The 23702-nt window shown below is 45.1% G+C and overlaps 4 protein-coding genes and 1 non-coding gene across 5 annotated transcripts; 3 read left to right on the forward strand and 2 right to left on the reverse strand.

Annotated features, from left to right (window-relative positions):
• Positions 1–256: 256 nt before the first annotated feature.
• Positions 257–3482, forward strand: LOC124700874 (protein LIFEGUARD 2-like). The gene is made up of 4 exons (XM_047232933.1): positions 257–548; positions 644–757; positions 2739–2896; positions 3025–3482. The coding sequence occupies exons 1-4, from the start codon at positions 296–298 to the stop codon at positions 3229–3231; spliced, it is 732 nt and encodes a 243-aa protein (XP_047088889.1). The 5' UTR covers positions 257–295; the 3' UTR covers positions 3232–3482.
• Positions 3483–4700: 1218 nt separating this feature from the next.
• On the forward strand, positions 4701–5472 carry LOC124701364 (protein LIFEGUARD 4-like). The gene is made up of 2 exons (XM_047233419.1): positions 4701–4890; positions 4997–5472. Exons 1-2 carry the CDS (start codon positions 4701–4703, stop codon positions 5470–5472), a joined length of 666 nt encoding a protein of 221 aa, XP_047089375.1.
• A 263-nt stretch (positions 5473–5735) lies between these two features.
• LOC124700875 (PITH domain-containing protein At3g04780-like) lies at positions 5736–8880 on the reverse strand. The gene is made up of 7 exons (XM_047232934.1): positions 8674–8880; positions 8351–8474; positions 7463–7511; positions 7297–7357; positions 7117–7163; positions 6948–7025; positions 5736–6206 (listed from the first exon to the last, which is right to left on the reverse strand). Exons 1-7 carry the CDS (start codon positions 8848–8850, stop codon positions 6158–6160), a joined length of 585 nt encoding a protein of 194 aa, XP_047088890.1. The 5' UTR covers positions 8851–8880; the 3' UTR covers positions 5736–6157.
• A 290-nt stretch (positions 8881–9170) lies between these two features.
• On the forward strand, positions 9171–9368 carry LOC124705098. Its single transcript, XR_007003940.1, has one exon. It is a non-coding gene; the product is annotated as a U2 spliceosomal RNA (small nuclear RNA).
• Positions 9369–14976: 5608 nt separating this feature from the next.
• Positions 14977–20398, reverse strand: LOC124700876 (methionine S-methyltransferase-like). The gene is given in 12 exon segments (XM_047232936.1): positions 14977–15680; positions 15750–16050; positions 16355–16531; positions 16946–17047; positions 17292–17426; positions 17550–17786; positions 17864–18052; positions 18247–18435; positions 18764–18859; positions 18947–19153; positions 19385–19578; positions 20023–20398. Coding segments are annotated over 12 exon segments (2907 nt in total).
• Positions 20399–23702: the final 3304 nt, after the last annotated feature.

Raw genomic sequence — 23702 nt, forward strand, 5'->3', positions numbered from 1 at the left:
CCGTCAGAGAAGACGGCGACACGTGGCCAGACAGATGCGCACGGGCCCAGTGGGCCGACAGAGGCCTCCAGCGAGTCGGGCCGGACCTCACGGGTACAGCCCACGGATCCAACGGGCCCGCGTTTACTTGCACGGCAAACCTTCCACGCGAAGGCACCGACCGACCTGGACGAGGCAGTTGGTCTTCTTCTTCCGTGTCCAACCAAACGAACCGTAGCATTTGCTTTCTCTCCCCACCAGCCTCCTCCGACGACCTCCCCACGACCGAAACCCTAGCCACCGCGCGCGCGCGAAGATGTTCGCGTACCAGAAGGCGCCGGACCTGGAGGCCGGCGACGGCTCCTCGCTGCTCTACCCGGGGATGGAGGAGAGCCCGGACCTGCGCTGGGCGCTCATCAAGAAGATCTACGTCATCCTCTCCATCCAGCTCGCCATGACCGCCGCCGTCGCGGGCTTCGTCGTCAAGGTCCCCGCCGTATCCGAATTCTTCGTGTCCTCCAACGCCGGCCTCGGCGCCTACATCGCGCTCCTCATCCTCCCCTTCATCGGTACGCCCTCCTCCCCCCACCCCGTCCCTCTTCCTGGAATTCGCGCGCGCCCTGACCGATTGATTGATGGAGATTTGGGTTCGTGCCTGCTGCAGTGCTGTTCCCGCTGCACTACTACCACCAGAAGCACCCGGTCAACCTCATCCTGCTCGCCATCTTCACCGTCTCCATCAGCTTCGCCGTCGGCATGACGTGCGCCTTCACCAGCGGTAATAATGCAGCGACCGTTTCCCTTGCTCTATCTCAATCATTGTTAGTTGCTCACCACTGGATGAAGTTTTAAGTATATTATGGTTCAATTGATTGAGCATATAAACTTGTGGGATAGATACTAGTTTAATTGCGACGAATAGACTTAATCATTGTTAGTTGTTCACCTGTGGATGAAGTTAAGCATATGGTCCAATTGATTGAGCATGTGGGATACTAGTTTAGTTGCGACGAATATATAGACTCAATCATTGTTAGTTGCTCACCTGTGGATGAATATATGGTTCAATTTATTGAGCATATGAACTAGTGGGATACTAGTTTAATTGCGACGAATAGACTGTTTTCATTAGGAATCCTTTCCTTGCTTGCATCACTCACTGAAATCATTGTTAGATATGTGCCTGTTGGTCAGTTTTGTAATTTGCTCCAACGAGTATTCGGATCAGTTCCCTAAGGTAGTGCACCATAGAACTAAAAGGACGCCACTATTGACACTTGGATTTTGTTCCACCAGTAATAGGGCTCAATAGGTTTATTCACTCCCTCCATTATCCTATGATTTCTTGTTTCTGTACTCAAACGGTGCTAGATATGTCGGTATGGATGGGTTTTTCGTTTGGTCTTTTTTGAGCATCAACAACAGCTATGCTGATAGTACTGATTTGAAACCACTTTTAACAGTGGGAATCTGTTCTATGATTTGATTTCCAGCACAGGCATATAGAACATGTTGCTGGTGTTTCGATAAGTTGAACATCTCATGCATGGAAATTTTGGATTGCTACATGGAATGCAAAGCATCAGCATATTTATGTGTGTGGCGCTTTGGTACACAGAACCTTGCTGCAATAATAGAATGCAACACTTTGTAGACCCTTCTGATTACAGGATCCTGTTTGTGTTTGTATAGCTAGCATGTTTTTGTTGTCTCAAGGTTCAAGGTTGTTACATATAAATGTTATAATTATCACAGCCCTATTTTCTGATATGTCAGGAGAACTTAGCAAATGTAGCAAATGACGTTCTAGTTGCCCCTTCCCATCATGTTATGATAATTGCTAATCTTTCATAACTTTGTGCTATCATTAAGGGCCAACCTTTTCATGGTTCAGAAATATTATCATGTACCATCCAACATGGAATCATTGTGCATATCAGCGCGCCTCTGTAGAATCAATCCTTCTTCAGTTTTCTTCGTGTTCCATTGTTGTAAGGTTGCCTGGTAGTGGTTCCCTTTTGTTTTTATTTCCCTTTATACGTTTTACCCTTGTTGTGCTTTTTGACATTTTGGAAACAGAATTTTTTTGACCTACCTTTTTCAACAGCAACATAGTCACCTGTGTATTTTTCCTGCCTGCATATGTTGTAACGGGCATGTCATAAATATTCCTACAATCAGTCAACCATTGATATACAATCACTTTAGCTCTGTATATAAGGTCCAGAGAAATTACTTAAATACTCCGAATTTTCTGTGGAAGGCACCCCCTGTTGAAATCTTTCCCCAAGCCCAGGGGTCAGAAGGGGTTGGAGGTGCTCTAGATGGCATATTTCAGAGCTCAACAATGAATTAATTGTTATTAGTTAAAAAATGCTCAGTTTACTCTTTGATTTTGAGCGAATTATGTTGGGTGCTATTCGCCAAGCACTTGAGATATCACTGCATGTTCGGATTTTGTAAGACCTACCTTTTTGGATTTGATGCTGGGGCATAACTGATGACTGTTGAGGGCTTTGGCATCCCCTTCTTGCATTATTTTATTATTATCATGAATTTGATTATTGGATGTTCGAATTAGTTGTTAGTGCTTGTTCGGAAAATATCAGAAGTACTCTCGGTTATTATTCATGTGCTTTTGCCCTGTTTTTATGTGCCCTGGCCCCTGGGACTTGTTAATACTCTTCAACAGGAGTAGTACACATCAACTCAGTATAGGTCATATGCAGAAAATTGATTGTAGCATTTTGTGTGAACAGGAAAAGTCATCTTGGAGGCTGCAATTCTCACAGCGGTGGTGGTGATCAGCTTGACTGCTTACACTTTCTGGGCTGCAAAGAGAGGCCATGACTTCAACTTCCTTGGCCCCTTCCTGTTTGCGGCTCTTATGGTGCTGATGGTGTTCTCATTAATCCAGGTTGGATAGCTGCACCTTCTCACTAACTACTGTATCTTGAAACATATGCTTATTGAGATGAAAATATTGCAGAACTTGTTTTGGTTATGTTCGTTTGTGCATGATATTAATAACACTTCTGCTGGCAGATCTTCTTCCCACTGGGCAAGCTCTCTGTCATGATATATGGTGGCATCGCATCGCTTATCTTCTGCGGCTACATCATCTACGACACGGACAATATCATCAAGCGCTACTCGTACGATGAGTACATCTGGGCCGCTGTGTCGCTCTACCTCGACATCATCAATCTGTTCCTGTCTCTTATGCAAGTGCTGCGGGCAGCTGATAGCTGAGCGCATCCAGGCCTCCTCTGCTTGATTTAGTTACCTAGCTTGTGCATATAAGAAATTCATGAATCCCTCTGATCCATGTAGTCATTATCAGTAAATTCTCTTGATACTGTCGGAGTCTCAATATCTCCCTTACCCACTTCCAGCATATGCGATGTCTGTTTACTTTCTCCATTGATGAAAATATGAGTATTGGTGGGTTGAAGTTGTAAGACGCATGAACTTAATTCAAAGTATCTCATTTTACTGCTCCATTTTATATGAAAATCCGGGTGCTTTGATCTTGTGATATAGCTCTAATTTAAGAAGCATACAAGCGTTGGAGAGAAAGGGAGAGGGAATTACAAGGTTGGTGTTGGGCGGGCATGACTGCACCGCCAGTTCAGCGCAATGCTACCATTTATCTTCAGACAACCTAGCATTGAGATCTCTAGGCTGCTGAGCAAATGACCTTGTCGCCAAGCCAGGCCACTGGGCTGTAAAGCCAATTCTTTCTGAACTCTTCAGGAAAAAGAGGATGCAGTCTGACTGCATTATCAAAGTGTAGAGATCGATCAGGCTTAAACTCTATGCAGCTGATTATTTTCTGAGGCATTTTTAAAGGTGCCAGGAAAATCTATACTAGGCAGTTATCATACTGGCTGCAAACATTGAAGCAGCATGCATCGCACTAAAGGAGTCAAGCAATATCTTAAACCAATATTTGCTAGCAATTTGGACTACCCTTTTGTAAATCTAGTACGTACTCCCTCTTTCCATAAAGGATGTCTCAGATACAGTGTCTAGGTTCATTCAAATTTTAACAAATCTAAGACATCCTAGGATGAAGAGAGTATCTCTCTTTCAGAAATTACAATGTGCAACTAGTTGTCTTAGATTTCTAGTCACTATTCGGTGTTAGATACTGTCATACTTCTTTCTTATCTACTTGCCGATGGTCTTTTGTAGTCTCTGCGTCCCCCCGTGGAAAGATTTAGTATGTAGGCCATGGTTGCTAATGGAGTAACGTCTTACTTTGCCAAAACAAAAAAAGTTTTAAACGTTTGGCTCTCATGTTAAAACTTTAAGCGCATGTGGCATTGTGGCGCATCCAATAACAATTCAGTGAAATTCATGTTTCTCGATACTAAATTTAGTGAAATTCACGTCTAAAACTTCATTTTGTCTGTCGATGGCGATCAGGAAGATGCTGGAGACTCGAAAGGAGACACGAGGAAATCGTTGTTTCGAGCAACCAGCCAAGAATAGAGGAAGGCATAGCCGACAATCGGCCATGACCTCTAAAAAGGACTTGTCGCCCATGGCTCGCGCAGCCTATCTACCATTCGCGAGGACGCCACGAGCAATCCTCGAGCTTGGAGAAGCGAGGCGCCGGAGGTACGTAGCCGGGCATGGGCAAGCACGACAAGCACCACCACCACCACCACCACCACGACGTGGAGGCGGCCTACCCGACGGAGCACGACGGCTACATGATCGAGACGCCGGAGCTCCGGTGGGCCTTCATCCGGAAGGTCTACGTCATCGTGTCGCTGCAGATGTTCGTCACGGTGGCCGTCGCCGGCGCCATGTACCTCACCCCCGCCGTGAGGAACTTCTTCCTCTCCCAGACCCTCGCCGCGCTCGCCGCCTTCATCGTCATCCTCATCTCCCCCCTCCTCGGTACGCACGCACGAACATAGCTAGCTAGCTTCACGATGGCACGAACAATGCCGCTCGCGTTCTAGCTAGCTCGCCATTGATCGATGCGGTTGCTTATGATGTGCAGTAATGCTGCCGATGGTGTACTTCCGGCAGAAGCACCCGATCAACCTGGTGTTCCTGTTCATCTTCACCGTCTGCATCAGCGCCTCCGTGGGGCTGGGCTGCCTCACCAAGCGAGGGCCGATCATATTCGAGGCGGCCGCCATGACGCTCGTCGTCGTCGCCGGGCTCACCGCCTACACCTTCTGGGCGGCCAAGCGCGGGCACGACTTCGAGTTCCTCGGACCGTTCCTCTTCGCCGCCTGCCTCATCCTCTTCATCTACGCGCTCGTCATGGTGCTGTTCCCCCTGGGCAAGACGGCGGCGCTGGTCTACGGCTGCATCGCGTCGCTCATCTTCTCGGCATTCATCATCTACGACACCGACAACCTCATCAAGAGATACACCTACGACGAGTATGTTGCGGCGTCCATCACGCTGTACCTCGACATCATCAACCTCTTCAGGGCGATCCTCATCGCGCTCGAAGGCGCCGAATGATGGATCGATCATACAAACCAGCCAGAGATGATTGTCATCCTCCTTCTGCTCCGTGTATGCTAAACTAGATTTGATCATACGTAGATTCTGATGTAACCTGACGTGCTCTCTGATTAACAGAAAATATTGCCAATCGAGTTATCATTTCACGTCATCAAGGCAACATGAAAAAAAGATACATAATCGAAAACGACAACTCCCAGGAAATGATCAGATGAATGCGATTGATAAGCAGCAAGACAACATCGATATTCTGCCACATGTAAGCTAAACTGGATCGATTATATATGGATTCTCATTCTCGTGTAACATTATGTGTTCTGCATGGCTGGAGATTTACAGAGAAACATTGGCAATCCAGTTATGGCCTCAGCACATTTTCACTTAAGGCAATATGAACAAAGACAAGACCAGAGCAAATTGAAAACAACAAATTCCCCGGCAAAAGAAGATGAATATGAATTTCCTGAAGAGGGAACATCGTTTCATTTGTGACACAAGCCCAACTTGAAATTGCAGCCTGCACGAGGCCAACAGGCAATCGCTCTAGCATAGACCGAGAGACATGAAGCCCTTAAATACCACACGTTTAAAATGGGGCACAAAGTTGCCAGGATCAACCACAAGTTTTCCCAACAGTTAACTGTTTACACCCACTGGAACACACTAACTTAGATGGGACTGCTTAATGCTCTTCTATCTTCTTCAGGTCCTTCATGTTTGTTGTGTCCACGCTGCAAAACACAATTTAGCACGTCAATCACAGGTAACGACGGATTTCCATCAGAAGTGTTCTCTGGGAGGGGACATTTCAGTCTGCAATATCTATGAGGTCAAATTTTGATGCACACTCAGATGCTGGAAATAAGAACAGACTGTTTTTTTTTACAAATTCTATCACAATTCTTGCACATTCCATGTTAGGAAAATGTAAGATAATTGCTTTCACCATTCAATTTCGTTTATTTCTAAAATACATCCTGTTATGTTACTAAAATCTATAATAAAATATAAATAGATTGTTGTGCAGCTTCAATGTTAGGAAACTACAGATGCTCATTGCATAACTAGGATCTATTCTCTTGACAGAACAGAACCAACATATGCATAGCTATGTTCAATAGCAAGGAGTTGCAGTCTCACTAAATTATGTTATCTGTCATCAAGCACAAAAGTCGATTACATGTTCCAAATCCAGTTGACATGATTATCGTCCAACACTAATGCTCACGAACTAAACAACCTGAAAAACTAGCTCAATATGTAATTTGACTCTCCCTTCTAGTAATTCTAAATTTAGTATCGCACCATGATGTTCTAGATCTATAGTCACTCCTGCTTCAGAAATGATGACTACAACTATTTTTTATCTTCACTGAATCATAAACCTCCCATATTCTGAGCAATCCAACTAAAAGAGCAATACAATATGTGCGCCAGGTGCAAATTAGGAAACAAGCGCTAATATAACTTACGTTGTTCCATAAAGCGCAATCTTCTGAATTTGTGTGATGTCAGCTCCGCTTTGATTGTCTTCAATAAACATAGTCAAGCTGGAATGGGAAAAAAAGAGGTTATAAGAATAGGATAGGATAACACTAACAAAATCCCTGTTCCACGCGTGCTAGAGGTAGGGGTACATACCTGCGAACATTCTGGAACTTCACATACTTTAGCGTCACAGGCTTGCTCTGTAGAAAAGAATAGCAAGGGCTCATCAATTTGAGGTAAGGCATAAGCTAAAACAGGAACAACTGATGATGCTACATGGCAATCAAGGAAGAGAGTATGAAAAAACTAGACTGAATTTTGTTAAGAACATACTTCTAGTAAATGGCTGGAGGATAGGTCAACACTGTCACTTGGTGGAAAGTCATTGACATTGCTGCCATCAAGTAAAGAAATTGAAGTCAGCCTTAAGGGAAAAGCCAACAGATTTTTGGAAAGTTGGTATCAATGAGCCTAGGTTAAAACTTAAAGGGTAGCGTACCTGAAACCCATATGCTCTTTGTTGGAGAAGAGTTTCACAGATTTGGGACCTGTTTTGACAGAATATGTTATTGCAATAACTATTTGAGAAAGCATCAACACCAAAGAAAAATACTGAACGTGGTTTAACAAAGGGGATATTCTACCAGAACTAAATATGTCATTCAGAAGACTAGAAAAGAAAGAACAAAACAAAAGCAGTAACAGTGAAACATGTAGTTTAGCGTCCGAAGCAATTCTTGCCACCAAGCAATTCAAGCAATACATTGTCGTAAAGCATTGAAAGAGAGCAACTATTGTGCTTTCCTTAAACAAAGACAGAGGATGCAAATAACCCATGACAGTGCTTAATGTTCTAATTCGTGTTAGGGCCAAAGTTGGAAATGCATCATAGGAAGTTGCCTGAGTTAGGCCAAACACAGTTTTGTTTGAAGAGTACAGATATCCAGCAAGTGCATATAAATGCGCCGACGACTTTCAAACTATTCACATGAGATAGATGCAGTTAAATAATCTATAATTTGAACAGGCAGGCTCTTGCACATATGTGAGCAACCAATGTTTCAGGCACACACTCGCACCATACATAACCTACTTTTTTTTATGTAGCATGAATACTAGAAGACTGGGTCTCGCCAAAAACTAATGGTCATATAGAAAAATACTACTCCTTCTGTATCAAAAATAGAAGCTCAACTTTTGCTAGATTCGGATGTATCTATAACTAAATGTGTCTATATACCTCCGTATCTAGACAAAGTTGAGAAGCTTTTTTTAGGAACGGAGGGAGTACTGAGGTTCTAGCATCTACTGGCATTCCCAGACCTAACGGATGAAGTACAGAACAGTACCATCTACTAGCAACCTAGTGGTGAGTTAGAAATCTCACCTTCTTCCTCAGGGCCTTTGAAGAGCACGGAATGCAGCTTGATAACCTGCATGAATGGGATGTAGATGAGCAGCTGCTCGTCGGAATCGCTGGCGAGGTGCAGCCCATCGTCCTCTCTGTAGCCCTGAAACCATCAACCATCAGAACGCAATCGCCTCCGAAATCGGCAAAAGGACAACAACATACACAGGAAAGCGTCACAGCGCCGCCCATACACTGACAATCTACGAAACCCTAGAGACCGCCAAACCACCAAAAGATCAGGCGAGCGTAACTAAAACCCGCCGGATCGGAACGGAGATCGCGGGAACGGCCGTCAGTACCTGCTTGAAGGCGTTGGCGATGGGGTGCGCGGGGTCCTGGTTGAGGCACTCGACGCCGGTCCAGTCGATGAAGTCGACCAGATCCACCTGCCCGCGCGGCACCGAGGGCGACGGGACGGCGGCCGCCGCCGCCGGAGGGGCCGGCGCGGCGGTGGTCGGCGCGGGGGCGGTCGCCATGGCTGGTCCCGGAAGCTGCTTCTGGATTCTGGAAGGTCCGAGCTGGGTCGCTGTGCTGCAGATTCGACTTCTCGACTCGTGAGATGACTTGCTAGCAGTAGATACGGCCATACGGGAACGCGAAGCCTCTGTTCTCTCGCCCTCGGTGATGGGCCGTGGCCCACCGGTCCCGTCGAAACCGGCCCATTTCCGCCCGACGCGCTCTGACCCAAGCTGCGGTGCGGTTAGCGGCTGGTGGTTTAGTCCCACCTCGCCGAGCGAAGGGCGAAACGGGGCGCGGGGAGGCTATAAGAAGGAGGGGGTGGGCGCGGTAGCAACTCATACCTTTCTCGGCCTTTTGGCTAAGATCAAGTGTAGTATCTGTTCTTATCAGTTTAATATCTGATATGTGGGCCATTGGTCCACAACGATATTAAATTTATTTTTTGTGGGGGAGGGGCCGTCACAGTAGCTTGCTGCTGGGGCCCTCAAGTGTCGCCCGGGTGTTGCACTGCTGCCCGGTGCCTGGCGCACCCCAACCAAATCTAATTCTAAATTTTCGATCTTATAAACAGCCTCAGCTTGACTGGTGACTTTTCTGTAATGCCGCTGTAGTGGGTACTCTGAAGAAGAACACATGTCGATATCCAGTGTGAGATACAAAAGTTACTGAACTTATGTTTAAAGCATGCTCTCCAATAAGCCTAAAAAATGGCATTCACTTCTTTACTGTGAAAAAATCACCAACTAGGCAATTTCCTGTCAGTTTGACATGAACACCAGTGTATTTCTGGACGCCCCAAAACACCTATGGTTTGGTCAAAGCTGACCCTAGCTGGTCTGCAATTCTTCTTCCAACCTTTGCTCAAAGCTTCTTCTCCACTTGTGCAATCTGCCCTCCACCACCTCTACCGTGTAAACCGCGCAATCACGCCAGGCCCGGTGCACTGCACTGTACCTGATATGCAGGTCGGGATGATTAATGAGTACAACAGGTCTACAAGAATGCACACATCGCACATAGTCTCCAACAAACCTCATGGAGATTAACAGATTGACTCTCGTCAGGTATTGTATATGCCTAGACACTTCGAGTTACTACTGCCCTTTTTCCTTGGCCACTCCACAAAATACCATGCTTGAAGGACAAATAAAAGATAAAAGATAATTCCATTTCTTCAGGTTTTACACTCCATGCAGTTAATCCCTATCTCGGTATTTATGACTTGTTAATCATCTCCCAGAACCAGCTCCCTGAACTGAACTATACAGTCCATTGCCCTGTCGAATTCGCTGCTCTCGAGACCGAAGCTGAACCTGCAGTAGTCTGGTATCCCGGTCCATTTGCTACTGCTTATGCACAGACCAGTGGATCTAAGAATGGCTTCCCTGATGTTGCAGGCGTCGAGCTCGCCTTCAAACCCGTCCGTCTTGAATGGTCTGCCGATGTAGGCGGTCGGCTTCGCCAGCATCGAGATACCACCATGGCCGCCAGCGACCTCCCAGCCACAGCTCTCAAGTGTCTGATAATTGCAGGGAAAAAGAAGAGATCATGTCAACCATGCGAGGAAACACCAAAATGCTTAAACTCACAAGTCCTTATTGCGCATGTGCAAAAGTATTGTCTACCTACTTGCAGTTATAGCGTTTTATGACTCGGCCAACTTTTGGATGCACTTCCTAACATAAACTCAAATTTACTCTGATTAGGCCAAGGTTCTACCAGTATTTATCACTAAACTAAGATTTGGAATGGTGCACGAAAACTGAGAGGGTAGTTTAGAATGTTACACTAGAACAGAGCCCTGTTCGTGAACAAAGATCAGCTCTATTCGTGAACAAATAATAAACCAAAATCGCCTACACAATTAGTTACAAAAGCTTTTTGACAAGCACTCGCGACACTCGTCGTGTAAACCAAAAGCCTATCAACAAATAGAAACACATTCCCACAAGTTCCCAAAAAAAATTTGTATCAAATTTGAGCTAGTAACCAATCCCAACATAGAAAAATGTTCAAGAAATCGTTAATCTTAACTTATCGGTTGGCCTTAAAATGAAGATTAACCGCTTATCGACCGATTAATCGATTTTATCAATCAGCCATTTATCGGCTTATTTTTTTGTGAATCCTAATTTTCGACACAAAATTTTCTATATTATGCTATGCAAAAAATAATATTGGAGCACTGCTGAAAGAGCAAGATCTATCCATAGTGTTTTGTGTGTTTGATAACAACACTCAATTGAATTTCACCGTGTACATAGTTTTTTTTTTTTTTTGAAACGAGGCAAAAGCTTTGCCTTTCATTGATATAGGAGAAAAGAGATGGCCCGTTTATGAGGAAAACTGGCCGAAAAACCGTACAACACGACACCACACGCCAGCCCCGAGGCTGCGCTCCACACGGGTCGACGACCAGCTAGGTCGACACCACACCTCAACGCAACAGGCGGAGGCGAAAGACCGGAGCCACCGCTCCAACTACCACACCGGCCCCGAGGCCGCGCCCCGCCCGGCCGAAGACGAACCCGCCTCCGCCGAAAAACCACCAAAACACTCCACAAGTCCCCTTGTCCGGTGGACATCCAAAGCGAGGCCCCAAGAGGCAAAGCGACGTAAGAGCGCCGCCCACGCCCGATCCCGCGAGGGATCTAGGGTTTCCCCCGGAGAACCCGAGCGGAGAACAAGAAACACCCGCTACAACGACGCCTTCAAGAAGGTAGCGGCGCCCACAGGCGGCACCGTCGTCGGTCCCGGCCGGCCGCCAAGACAGAGCTTTCGCCCAGCGAAGAGTTCCAAGACCTCACGCCCGCCGACAAGGACCGGCACAAAACCACCAACAGCAACCGCTAACCCGTAGCCGCCGACGCGCGAGGGCAACACATCCCGAAGCCAACGGAGAAACGCCGAAGATCACCGTGGGCGCCGCCGGAACGCCACATAGAGGGGACGCCGACAACACCGACACGGGGCTCGAGGACGACCGCCGAAGCCCGCAGACGTGAACACCCTGCACCATCCGAAGCCGCCACCGTACAGTCAACAGGCCCAACAGGCCCGACAGGCCCAGATCAGGGCCCGCCCATCGCCGCAGACATCAAACGCAGCACCACCGCCATGGCCGTTGGCAGGCCCTCCGCCCACGCTGCTCCCGCAGCGGCTCCACCGCCGCTGCCGCCTGAGGCAGATCCGCCGCTGCCGTCTGAGGCAGATCCGCCGCCGCAGCCTCCCAGAGAAAACCCGCCGCCGCGGACGCCCGAAGCAAAGCCGCCGCCGCAGCTCCCAAAACCAGCGCCGCCGCCGCCCGAAGCGGCACTGCTGCCGCAAAACAGCGCCACCGCCGCGGCCAACTGAAAGCAACGCCGCCGACCGGCGGCCCGAAGCATCCCCGCCGCAAACCCGTAGCCAAGACGCTGCCGCCCGCAGCGCCCCCGCGCCGGGAAACGCGAGGGAAGACGAGGAGGCGGAGAAGAGACCGACCCGCACCTTCACGACCAGGGGGCCTCCCGCCGGCCAGCCGCCGCGCCGCCACGGCCAGCCCGGCCCAGATCTGGCCGGCCGCCCCGACCGCCGGAGCTCCACGCGCCGCCAGCGGCAAGGAGAGCCACCGCGCCCGCCAAGCAGCCTCGCCCGCAGCACACGCCGCGCTCCAACGCACGCCGGCGCGCCCGCCGCCCTGAGCCGCGCCCGAGCGAGCTCCTCCTCGCCAGGGACGCGGGAGGGGATGAAACGCCCCGCCGCCTAGTACCGCCGCCAACAACCGTGTACATAGTTGCTTTGAAAAGATTTGCAGGTGCACGGTGCCCTCACTGAACACCTCAGGATCAGAAGACTCAAGAGTAGTTGATAGGTTTTCTGGTTTTGTGTGTGTGTCGCGAGGCGACATGGTTGGAGAAGAAAAGAGAAGAAAGCAGTTCCAGCATGCCCGGTAGTACCGGTACCAAGAGCGGTAGTACCGCTATCGCTATTGGTATCGGTCACTAGTACCGCTGTTGTCATCGCACGAGGGAAAGGCTTGCAGTAGGCATGTCGGTACCTTGACCGGTAGTACCGCTCCAACCGGTACTTCCGACCAGGTACCGGTTTGATACCGGTCATGCCAAACACGCAGAACTTCTGCCCTGGTACGCAGAAGTTTGGGGCTCCCAAAGACCATGCCGGTACCTGCAGCGGTAGTATCGGTTGAGCCCCACGTGTCAGCACTGCAGGCTGATCCCAGACCCAGGAGCGGTAGTACCGGTCATGCGGGAACTAGGCATAACGGTTGGATTTGGAGGCCCCTATAAAAGGGGGCCTTCTTCCCCAGCTCGACTCAAGTCTTCTCTCTCACCTCCATTGTTGATGAGCTCAAAACCTTGAGGATCTCCCTCCCCATCCAACCAATCATGCCCAAACTTTGAGGATTGGTAGAGGAGACCCCGATCTATAGTTCCATGGAGAAAGATTTCACCAATATCACCTAGTTCTTAGTGGATCTTGATGTTAGGGTTCCTATTGTGGGATCTGTTGGAGATGAGCTCCTACAGAGGCTAGCTTGGAGTTGTGCTCGCCCCAACCTTGTGAAGGAACCGCCACCTCGACCGGCTTCTTAGTGGAGAAGGGAAAGTTCATTTGTGAGATTTTCTCGAGGAAGAAGGTGAGGCCTGTGTGGCCGTTGGACCTTTGTGGTCCACACCTCCTCAACGCACTACGTACTCCCTTTTTAGGTTGTCCCGCTACCCCGGTTGTCCCGCTCCCTCTCTCTTTACCCGTTTGTCGATTTCTTTACTTGTTGCATCGTATAGCATCATACTAGGTCCACCGTAGTTGCTAAAGTTGCCACCTTTACTTCCGCATCGCGCTTAAAACTGAAAAAGACATAAAAATTGAGTAGCGACCATTCACCCCCCCCCCCCTCTAGTTGCGCCACCGATCCGTTCAACTGCACATAAGTATTACCTTGATTCCTTGCATTTGAATAAATAATAATGGAAAATTTGAGCTAATGCACAATTCTACAAAGCCATAGGACGGAAATATCGTCATACCAAATTTCATTGAAATTTCACTGACAATCAGCCGAAATATCGGCCATGAGAGTGAAAATCAGGCGAAATATCGGCTCTCATGCAGAAAATCGGCCGAAATATCGGTGGCGCGATAAATTGGCCGATATGTTGAAATCTTATCGTTTACCAACCGATTCACGATAAACCGGCAGATAAATCGGTATCTCAGCCATTTTTTTTGGACAGTGGATAGAAGTAGTGAAAAAACTTATATAAACAAAAAAAATTCAAATATCCTTCATCGTGAGACATATAACCATCACTGTAAATAAGAACCAGGATTCCTATAGTAGTAATCAGTATTAACATAATAGAAGTAATCGGGTCAATCAAGTGTCCGAATTCGAAGGAAAAATAATTATTGACGGTCCAAGACCATAGATATTGATAGATAGAAATTCCATTTATTTGTTGAATAGACAGACCATAGATATTGATAGATAGAACTTCCATTTATTTGTTGAATAGACAGTTGAATGGAGAATACCATAGCTATACTTAAGAATAAAACACTAGGAAAAGCCCATATGCGACGAAGATTTCTTGTTGCTGTCGGAATAAAAAAAAGGCCAAACCCCATTGACATAATAACTGGAAGTGGGAGAAGAGGGATTACCCATGCATATTGATATGTATGTTCCATAAGAAAAGAAATTGCAATTTTTACTTTAATTTTTCTATAAATTTTTTTTTTTCCGATTCACTAAAGCAATTCTTATCTCTTTCTGAAGGAATAAATAAAAAGAAGAAAAATGAAGAATGGGTTTAATTGATTAAATTTAAAAATTTAATCAAATAACTTCGTTACCTAGTTATTACCTAAATAAGGATATTTATTAAAATATAAAAAACAGTTGCATTTTTTATTTTCTGTTAATTTTTATAGTTTTTTTAAACAAAGATGACTCTCTTTTACGACTGTCTACGTCACAGCAGATATAGTGTTTTAGGTGGTAGCATTGACTCAACTTAACATTAACTTCCCTAAAAAAAGTTAACATTAACCCAAGTTACCAAGATAAGGCTAAGGTTCTGCCAATATTTATCTCTGAAGTAAGAATTGAAAGGGAAAAGTTGAGAGGGTACTTCACATTATTACAGAGTACTAACCTTTGTCAACTTGTTGGCACGACTCTTCAGTTTCTCCTTTTGCTCCATGATGGGATTAGGGAACGGCCCATCCCACTCGTTCTTAAGACCCAACAGTTCTCTCAAATTGTAGTGCCGTGTGCTTATTCTATACGGCTGACTCAAACCCAACAGTTTTCCGAAAGTGTACTTCAGTGTGCTATGTGGTTGACTCAAATTTCGGAAACTAACTTCCACATCAGACGGCTTACTCGAAATCAGGAATCCAAATTCAAGCCCACCTGTGGTCAGCTCAAGAGACAGCTCTCCAAGCATAAAATAACTGAGTGGGGGGCATAAACAAATATCATAAGACAAATTACTCAAATTCCACCGACTCCAGCCATCAGTTTGAAACTCACGACCAGAGAAGGAGATATCTATCACTACTCTAGCTGCATGTTGAGCACAAACGGAAAGCAGATCTTTTATCTCACCATCACTGTACAGGAAACCAGAAGGGTTGATTGTAGGGCCAGAAATATATACCCATGCCCGAGTTACATTCTTGTTCTCATATGCATCCTCTAGAGCCGCGCCTAACGCCATCGGTTCAATCTTGAAGCCTGAATCTACATTTGTTGGAATTGTCAAGGTTTTTGCATTCAAAAACTTCGCCAGTTTGACATAGTGCCCATTTGTGCCAAAGGGGAAAAGGAAGGTGCCTTGTTCTTGCATACAACATAGGACAAGCTTGTTGAAGAGTGCAAGACAGGTGCTGCCACACATAATTTCCTTACGGTAACTGACTTCTGCAATGTCGGGACAATCGTCTCCTGGGAAACCATAGGTATCTCTCACCAGCTTTTCAATGCTAGAACGAACATCAGTTTCAGAATCCGTGAGGTTCTGCCTCACAAAACTTTCAAAAATGGAGGTGTTCACTGAAGAAGGTACTGTCAAGAAGCTTCGATCTAAATCCATATGAATGACACTAGAATCCTTGGAATCAGGAACGAAAAATTCAGCTTCTTCTAGGGTAGACCTAGCTGAATTGGAAAATCCTATCATCATTTGTGGTTTCACTTCTGCAGGTTGTCTCTGGAAAAAAGAGCAAGGAGAAACTTAAAAGCGAGAAACCCAAAAAATACACATTGAAGTCAACAAGCACACTTTGATATGATAAGATCATAATCAAACATCGTAGTAAAGTAGCAATACATTTGACTGTTTACTATGAGTAGGTGTTATCCAACTAAGTGGAGGGATTAATCCAAGATTTATGAATTACTTGAGTCATGCTGAGGAGTGAGGGGAATGTCCAATAAAGAAAGGTTTACCAGACATCAGTTGTTATCGTGAGGATGGATGAGGTGGAGCACTGGATGAGGGAAATTATGCTTACCTCTTTCTGTGGATGACGATCACCGGTTTGAACCGTCAGCAGCTCATGTAAAACACAGCCATAATAGTGCTGGCTGATCACAGAAGTGTGTCCTTCCAATAGCTCAATAGTTTGTGATAATGCCTTACATACAGCTGTCTCAGAAATGGCAAAACAAACTTCCATGCCAGAGTAAACCTGTATATTTGAACCCAAAGTTAGATAGAGCAGATACAAATTGAAACCTTTAGACAGTGTTTCTAATGCAGGTGTAAGAATGCACAGAAGTTAAGTTACAGTTCCAGGCTAATTGACATAACATGGTATGTAAGCGTCCTTCACGGAAAGAACAATGCTAATGGAAAAACAATTGATGTGGTAAGTTACAGGCACCTGATTTTTTACAAGACCACACAGTATAGTTGCATGCGAAGGTAGGGTGATTCCAGCAAGATATTTCAACACGCCATCAGAGCTTGGCAGACTAGATAACTCCAGATGCTCTGAAATGTCTATGAATAAGCGAGAACCAACATCTTCCGTTGTGCTTAGTAAGTTCACGAAAGCTGCATTGGTGATAACCTCAAATTGAGCTACGCCAGTAACAACAACCTGAGGCTTCAGTTTCCTGACCAACTCAATCAGCAAATCTGATTGTGCCGGTGCTTCAATTACAGTGACTGCGTCTTCAGCATGGTTACAATCTGCTCTCCCCTGAAGTTTCAAAACAAAGCTGTAGCATTAACATTCTCCAAACATCATTTTTGTTCACAGAAGTACAGAACAGACATGTCTTTTCCGCTGTTTCCATCTAACAAGATACTTTTTTTAGAAGCCACTAGAAAATGGCACTGCTTAGTACATATTAGAAGTTGCTCAAACAAGAAGTGTTGCATGACATGCACAAGCTGTGGATGCATGCACGTGCACCTTTTTGTTGAGAGAGAGAGAGAGGTACCTCAATTGCTGAAGATGTTAACCATTGCTTGGGCAAGTACCTGGTCAGATGTTCATCAACAATTGCAAGTGCTGGAGAGAACAGTCGAAGAGAATATTCTATTGCCACATCGCAGGAAGGGAATACAACAACATTCTGGTGTACCAGAAAAGAAAAACATCATATGAAGCATAAGATAGAAGCACGGGATACCTTGATGGTACGAATTTATGGCATAAGCAAACATGATTGTGAAAAACAATAGAGACAAAGCATTACATCAGGAGTTAATGGTATGTGGTGGTAGCAGTCCATAAATTCCACGACAAGATTCCGGAAGTTTAAACATCCAGCTGGAGGTTCACAAGGAATGGGCTTATTATCTTTCAGAAGACTAGCTAGGTGTACTAGGAAGGGCATCTTTTCAGCGGCAACAGAATCATCATCAAAGGATAAATCGAGGGAGCTGCTGACTTCATGCAATCCATTTTTAACAATCTCAAATAGTTTCTTCACCTGAAATTTTTCTGAATTAGCACTATTCCCTTTGTTATACTATTGCTTTTATAAATCAAAAGACAACACGAAGGAACCTGGTTAGGTTGGCGAAGTTGACAGCTATACACGTAGAAAGCATGTGAAACATGGCCACCAGATTTCATGTATGCCAAGGCAGTGCGTGCAGAGACAGGTTGATCCCCATGAAGATCCATGAAAAACTCGAAGCGATGAGGGCACATTTTCTCAATTTCAACTAAAGCTGAAATATCTGTGTCGATAGCCTGCAAAAAACCGAAGTAGTTGGTAATCCAAACGAAGTCGTTGCAAAATAGAATAGGCAGGCAGGTGATGATCCTAGGCCCTACTAACAGCGGCTGTGCAACTCGAAGTACATATTGTTGGTCAAACACGAGCATAATGCTGGCATGGAAAATACTTCCTGATTAATTAGTATGGCCTGTCACAGCATTGCTACCTGCATAATTTTTGTTTGCCAGAGCTTATTGATGCGTAATCCACGGCGAAGAAATATGCGTTCGCAGATGCTTTGACCTGGTCGGCCTCCCATGTTGAATATCATAATACCCATAGGCTTTATGATAGCTATCCCTTCTTCAACTGCCCGAGCAATCAACCCGAGGCCAAATTGGTCTTCAGCAAAACTCTGGATGCAATAAGACATGCAACAAGCTTACAAACATAACAAATTAACAAAAGGAATTGAAATAGAACAAGCCCATCACCATAAGAAATAACTTGATCAAAAGTATGTGTACATCATGTCATACATATTATCAAATAGTTAGCAACTGATCCAAACACATTCTTTTCTTCTAATATGGTTATAAGAAAGAATGCAGCTAGCGAGAAAAAAAAGGTAGAAATACATTCACTCCAGCTAGAGAAACAACATGAAGATGAGTCATCATTGGTATTAGGGAAATTGAGTTGGCTAAAGTGATGAACATGCAAAAGGATGTTTTTCAACTTACCTGAAGATCATAGTAGTTGTTCAGGGAGTACAAGAACTCAACACTTGATTTTTCAGTTATAATGTTAGACATGGCCTCTGGGTTGGGGTTAAGAATCTGAAAATCAGATATTGGGAGTAAGCATTTTCCTTCTGTTCTGGTCTAATATATTTTTGCTTGACCAAATAGAGTAACTGGACGTACCTGTGGTATGCATCCAACAATGCAATCAAGTTTTATCTTGTTGTCTCTACAGTATGCAAGAAGATCAGACTCATGGAATTCAACTCTATCAAGTAATGTTTTCCCCTCCCCATCATAGATTGGGAGACCATCGTCATCTAGTGCATTCAAGTAAAGATTTATCCATGCAATCTTGATAACCCTTGGGTCAATATCCAGACCATATACCTTCATAGAAACAAACAATCCTCAGCTTGGATAATGTTTTCTTAGATGTACCAAGCAAATTAGGTTGTTGGTGATCACTGAAAAGTTCTGAAAACTGATTTATCATGAAATTTGGGTACATATCTCACTGCTGCAGCTCCCACTTGTGTAATAAAAATGTCTAACTGCGGCAGCTCCCACTTGTGTAACAATGGTGACAAGTTAAAGTATCCAGAGAATAAGAGAAAAAACCTTCAAAGGGGACCACTTTTCTGCAAGCGCAATGGATATCCAACCATTGCCACATTCCAGCTCTGCAACTGTCTTATCCCTGAAAACATGATCTGGAAGCTGATTGAGGCCCTCGTAGAAAGCGAAGCACCAATCTTCAGAAATGAAAATGCTAGGAATCTCCATGACTGTTAGCTTCTTTCTTTGCTGGGATCCTAGAAGTGATAAATTTCTCAAGTTATGAAAAGAAAAGAAAAATACTAGACAATGAAAGTTATGAACACTGCGTCAACTGAAGACATCAGTTGATACATTGTGCACACAAACAGTAACTAAAAAATCATGTTAGAGCCAGACTCCATATAACGTAACAATTATTCTCCTCGAACGCACACCAAAATGATGTGCCATTTTGCATTCGAAGGAGAACACCAAGAAGGCGTGAAAGTTACAGGTAAGCGAAGGAAACATAAACAGCAGATAAGCTAAACTAACAAAGAGACCAAAACCTGAACTACACGAAAACGAGAACAGGACGCTCATGTTATTTTTGTTTCTTTTCTGAAATCATGTCTACTTGGTAACCAGGGCATGCCACTCTAGGCTTTTTCCCAACGCTATAACAAGAACATTTGATTACCTATACAACAATTAGAGACCAAGGTTTTAGTTATCGTCGAATTACTGATCGATGGATGGCCGTAACCGGGTCAATACATGATTTTCCAATCGGCGAAAGGTTCTGGGTTTGCGGGGAGGAGGGAGGTGTAGAGCAGGGAGGGAACCTTGGAGGTGGGGGTCGAGGAGGACATCGCGGATTCGGAAGTGGAAGGTGCGGGCGCATTCGTCCTCCTGCCCATCGGCGAAGTGGCGTCGGACGGCGCCGAGGAGGCGGCGCGTCCCGCTACGTGAGGCGGGGTCCTGGAGGCGCCGGAGCACGGCCTCGGCGGCGCCGTACGCGGCCTCGCTCGACGCCGCGCACGACGCCAGGAAGGCCTCCACGTCCTTGCTGCTGATCGCCACGGGCGCTGCCATATCCTTAAATCTATTGATTTGGTCGGGACGCGAAGGAGGATGGGCGGCGCGGAGAGACGGCGGCGACGAGACGAGGGGCAGAACCTACACAAAATCAAGAACAGGACACGAGTCACACTCACACGACTGGAGTCAGCCGCAGTGGTCAACTGCACGAAGGAAAATGGTCGCGTATAGCGAGCGAGCAGCCCTTGACACGTTCGCCAGGCAAACCTACGTTTACGTGGGCCTTTTTTTTTGAACAATTTACGTGGGCCTTTGTAGAACTCTAGATCATATCTAGGACATAAATGAAAAGTTTATCTAATTTTTTTGTTAAGAAATAATGCAAGGCTGCCGTTGCGACCCCGCGGAGCCGCGGAAAAGGCTTCGGCAAGCCATGAGCGAGTTGGGGGCGAGCACAGTTGGGCATGTGCAACCCGGCCCGCTAACCCGAAAAACCAGAGTCGGGCCAGGTCGGGCTTGCATGTTGGGCTAGGCTCGGACCTGGTATTTGAAGCCCGAATGTCAAGACGGGTCAAGCTTGTAGTTTTCATGATTTAGATAAGGATCGGGCTTCCCTCAAAAAAAAAGATAAGGATCGGGCTAGACCTCTCGAGTCGGTCCAAGCTTTTGCTTGTTTGGACCAGGATCAGGCTCGATTTGTAGGCCCGATACTTGGGTCGGGCCAGAAGTAATGGAGAGAAGGAAAGGATGGGATTAAAGAGAGGAATGTGGTGGAACAGTAAAAAGGCTCAGCTAAACATTGTTTTATTCATGAAACGGTGCGGGAACATAAGTTAGATTTCATTGTTCTACTGGAGACATGTCGTTATAATTTTTCTCCACCTTTCCTAAAGACATCTTTCGGAGGGTTTAGATTTTATGTGGTAGTGGTACTGCTTATCCCCCCCCCCCCCCCACCCACACACACAAATGAACGTTCTAGAGGCATATATAGTTGACAATAACTAGATGATACCCCGTGCGTTGCGGCAGGATAGATTTACAAAATAGTATAATCATAATTATTATCATTATGTATTAAATTAACCAAAAATAGAATGTTTGGATAATACTCATATTGATTATTACAATATGATTTGGAATTCTGCGCAATATGTGAAATATCTAAACCTTTCTAAGCCTAGTTTTGATAGTAATTAAGAAAAATAGGAACATACCAAGAACATGGAACATAATCATAATGATGTATAACACGGGTATTGCCCTCTCTTTGGAGTAGTGTTTTCAAATACCTAAAATAATTCACGCAAAAGAGTATCTGTTTGTGGGCATACAAACATTTGATTCTTCGTCAGAGTAACTTTTTTTCGAGGGATTCATCTGAGTAATAGAAAGGTACTACTTCAAGTAATATGTCCATGTTCCATACACCACCAACGTAGTGTAATCTCGTAGTAGTAAAAGAAAAGAGAAATATGTGAAAAGCAACAGTAAATTATTATCTATTACCATCGAAATAGAATCTATGTTTATGCCAACCAAACACAAAGAAAGAAAAGCTACATTTAAGTACACAGACCATTGTTTCACGGGAATGCATAATAGATGGGGTAAAACTGTACAAAGGCTTAAGCAGCCTGAGACAAACAAAGACAAAAAAAAAATAACGAAAATAGTAGAGAAATTACTACTCCTCTAAAGCCTAACCCAGTAGATCATCTCGAACCAGATGGGCAATCCTGGCCGGCGAAACTTCTCGTCGTTGAACACATCTTCCATATATTCCAAACAACATACATAGTGGCTGAAAGCTGTCCCTTTTTATGATGCTTCTTGCGCTTTTTTAGACATTGCCGCTACCAACTGGCAATAGAATTTGAGTTGAGTGCAATGGGAACAATGTGAGGATGGGAGACCGCAAACAACTGCCAAATCGACTTCGTAAAGGGGCACCCAAAGAACAGGTGCACATCCTATTCTAACACCTGATCACAAAAGCAGCGATGGGCATTGTGAGGCTGTCTTCTTGCATGGAACCTGCCAGAAGTCCATAAGATGGTTCAGACACAACAGCCAGAGGAACAATAACACTTTAGGTTCAGCTGTAATGCTCCAGACTTTGGCAAGTTCAGGGAATGATTTTTTCGAAAAACCCGATTTTCATAAGCACTCTTTTCTGAATAAACACCATCCACGGAGAGGTTCAAGGAGACCGATTCGTGACTATCAAGCAAAAAGACGTACTGAATCTAACTGAATATGAATCAAATCAAGTACATAGTACACACCAGTCAGTCAAATAATCCTTGAAACAATGGATCTGCAGTGGTTTCTCCAGCTTCATAAGAGACCAGTAACTTAAATTGCTTATTGGATAAAGAGCACCATATAAAATTCAGCTTAAAAGGATCAGCATGCATATATGGTAGCTTAATTTGGATCCATAGATAGCCTTAGCACAAAGTATGAAAATTTCTAAAACTTCAACAAAAAAGAGCAGAAAAGTAACGCATTATTTCACACCGGAAACGCCCAAGATGACGATTCCCGGAGAGCAAATTCTAGTGTATCTAACTAATTTAGGGAAGACTCCAGGGTAAAAAAATACATTTGACCAGCAAGATTATGAAAATAGAGGATGTATGTGCTCATCCAATAAAAATTAAAAGAGATGCGAGATTGTGTAGCAATTCAGGCAGGTACTGATTGTCCAGCGTTCGCAGGCAGTGAACTGATGATAGAGCTGCTTCCTCCTAGCGTCACAGCAACCAGCACACAGAATCCAATAAATCCAACCAATCAAGGGGTTTGAGCATGCATCATGCAATCACATCGAGTGGAGGGGAAAAATCTCAAGTAGCTTTTGATCCGGAGCGACACCCGCCAGATTGACAAACATATGTTGTGGATTGAAAAATCGAGGGAACTAAAAGCGGGCAGCTCTAGATCTGGGGCACGTGGAGGCTTGTGTGCTTGATGCAGATGGCAGCACATATAGGTTTCGAGAGCTATCCATCTTTGCAAATTGAAAAGAAGCAGCTACTATTGTTGTGGTTTGTAGCTAATATGTTTGAGCACATCCTTTTCATGGAGGGTAACCAAGAAATTAGTACATCATGATTAGGAAAATAGAAGGTACAGGCGCTCAGCCAATCAATGGAAATTAAAATTTAAGAGGAGATTAGAGTATCGTACAATTGAAGGCCATGTGCAGTGTCAATGATTAGCAGCAGACCAAGAACTCAACGGCGGAAATTAACATCCATCAACCAGACTAGGAAGGCAAGAAATCCCAAGAAATCCGGAGGGCCTAGGTAGCAGCAGCCAAAATCTTGCAGGTGTAGAATTGAGCGGAAAT

The sequence above is a fragment of the Lolium rigidum genome, chromosome 3, assembly GCF_022539505.1.
Source record: "Lolium rigidum isolate FL_2022 chromosome 3, APGP_CSIRO_Lrig_0.1, whole genome shotgun sequence".
NCBI classification, from domain to species: domain Eukaryota; kingdom Viridiplantae; phylum Streptophyta; class Magnoliopsida; order Poales; family Poaceae; genus Lolium; species Lolium rigidum.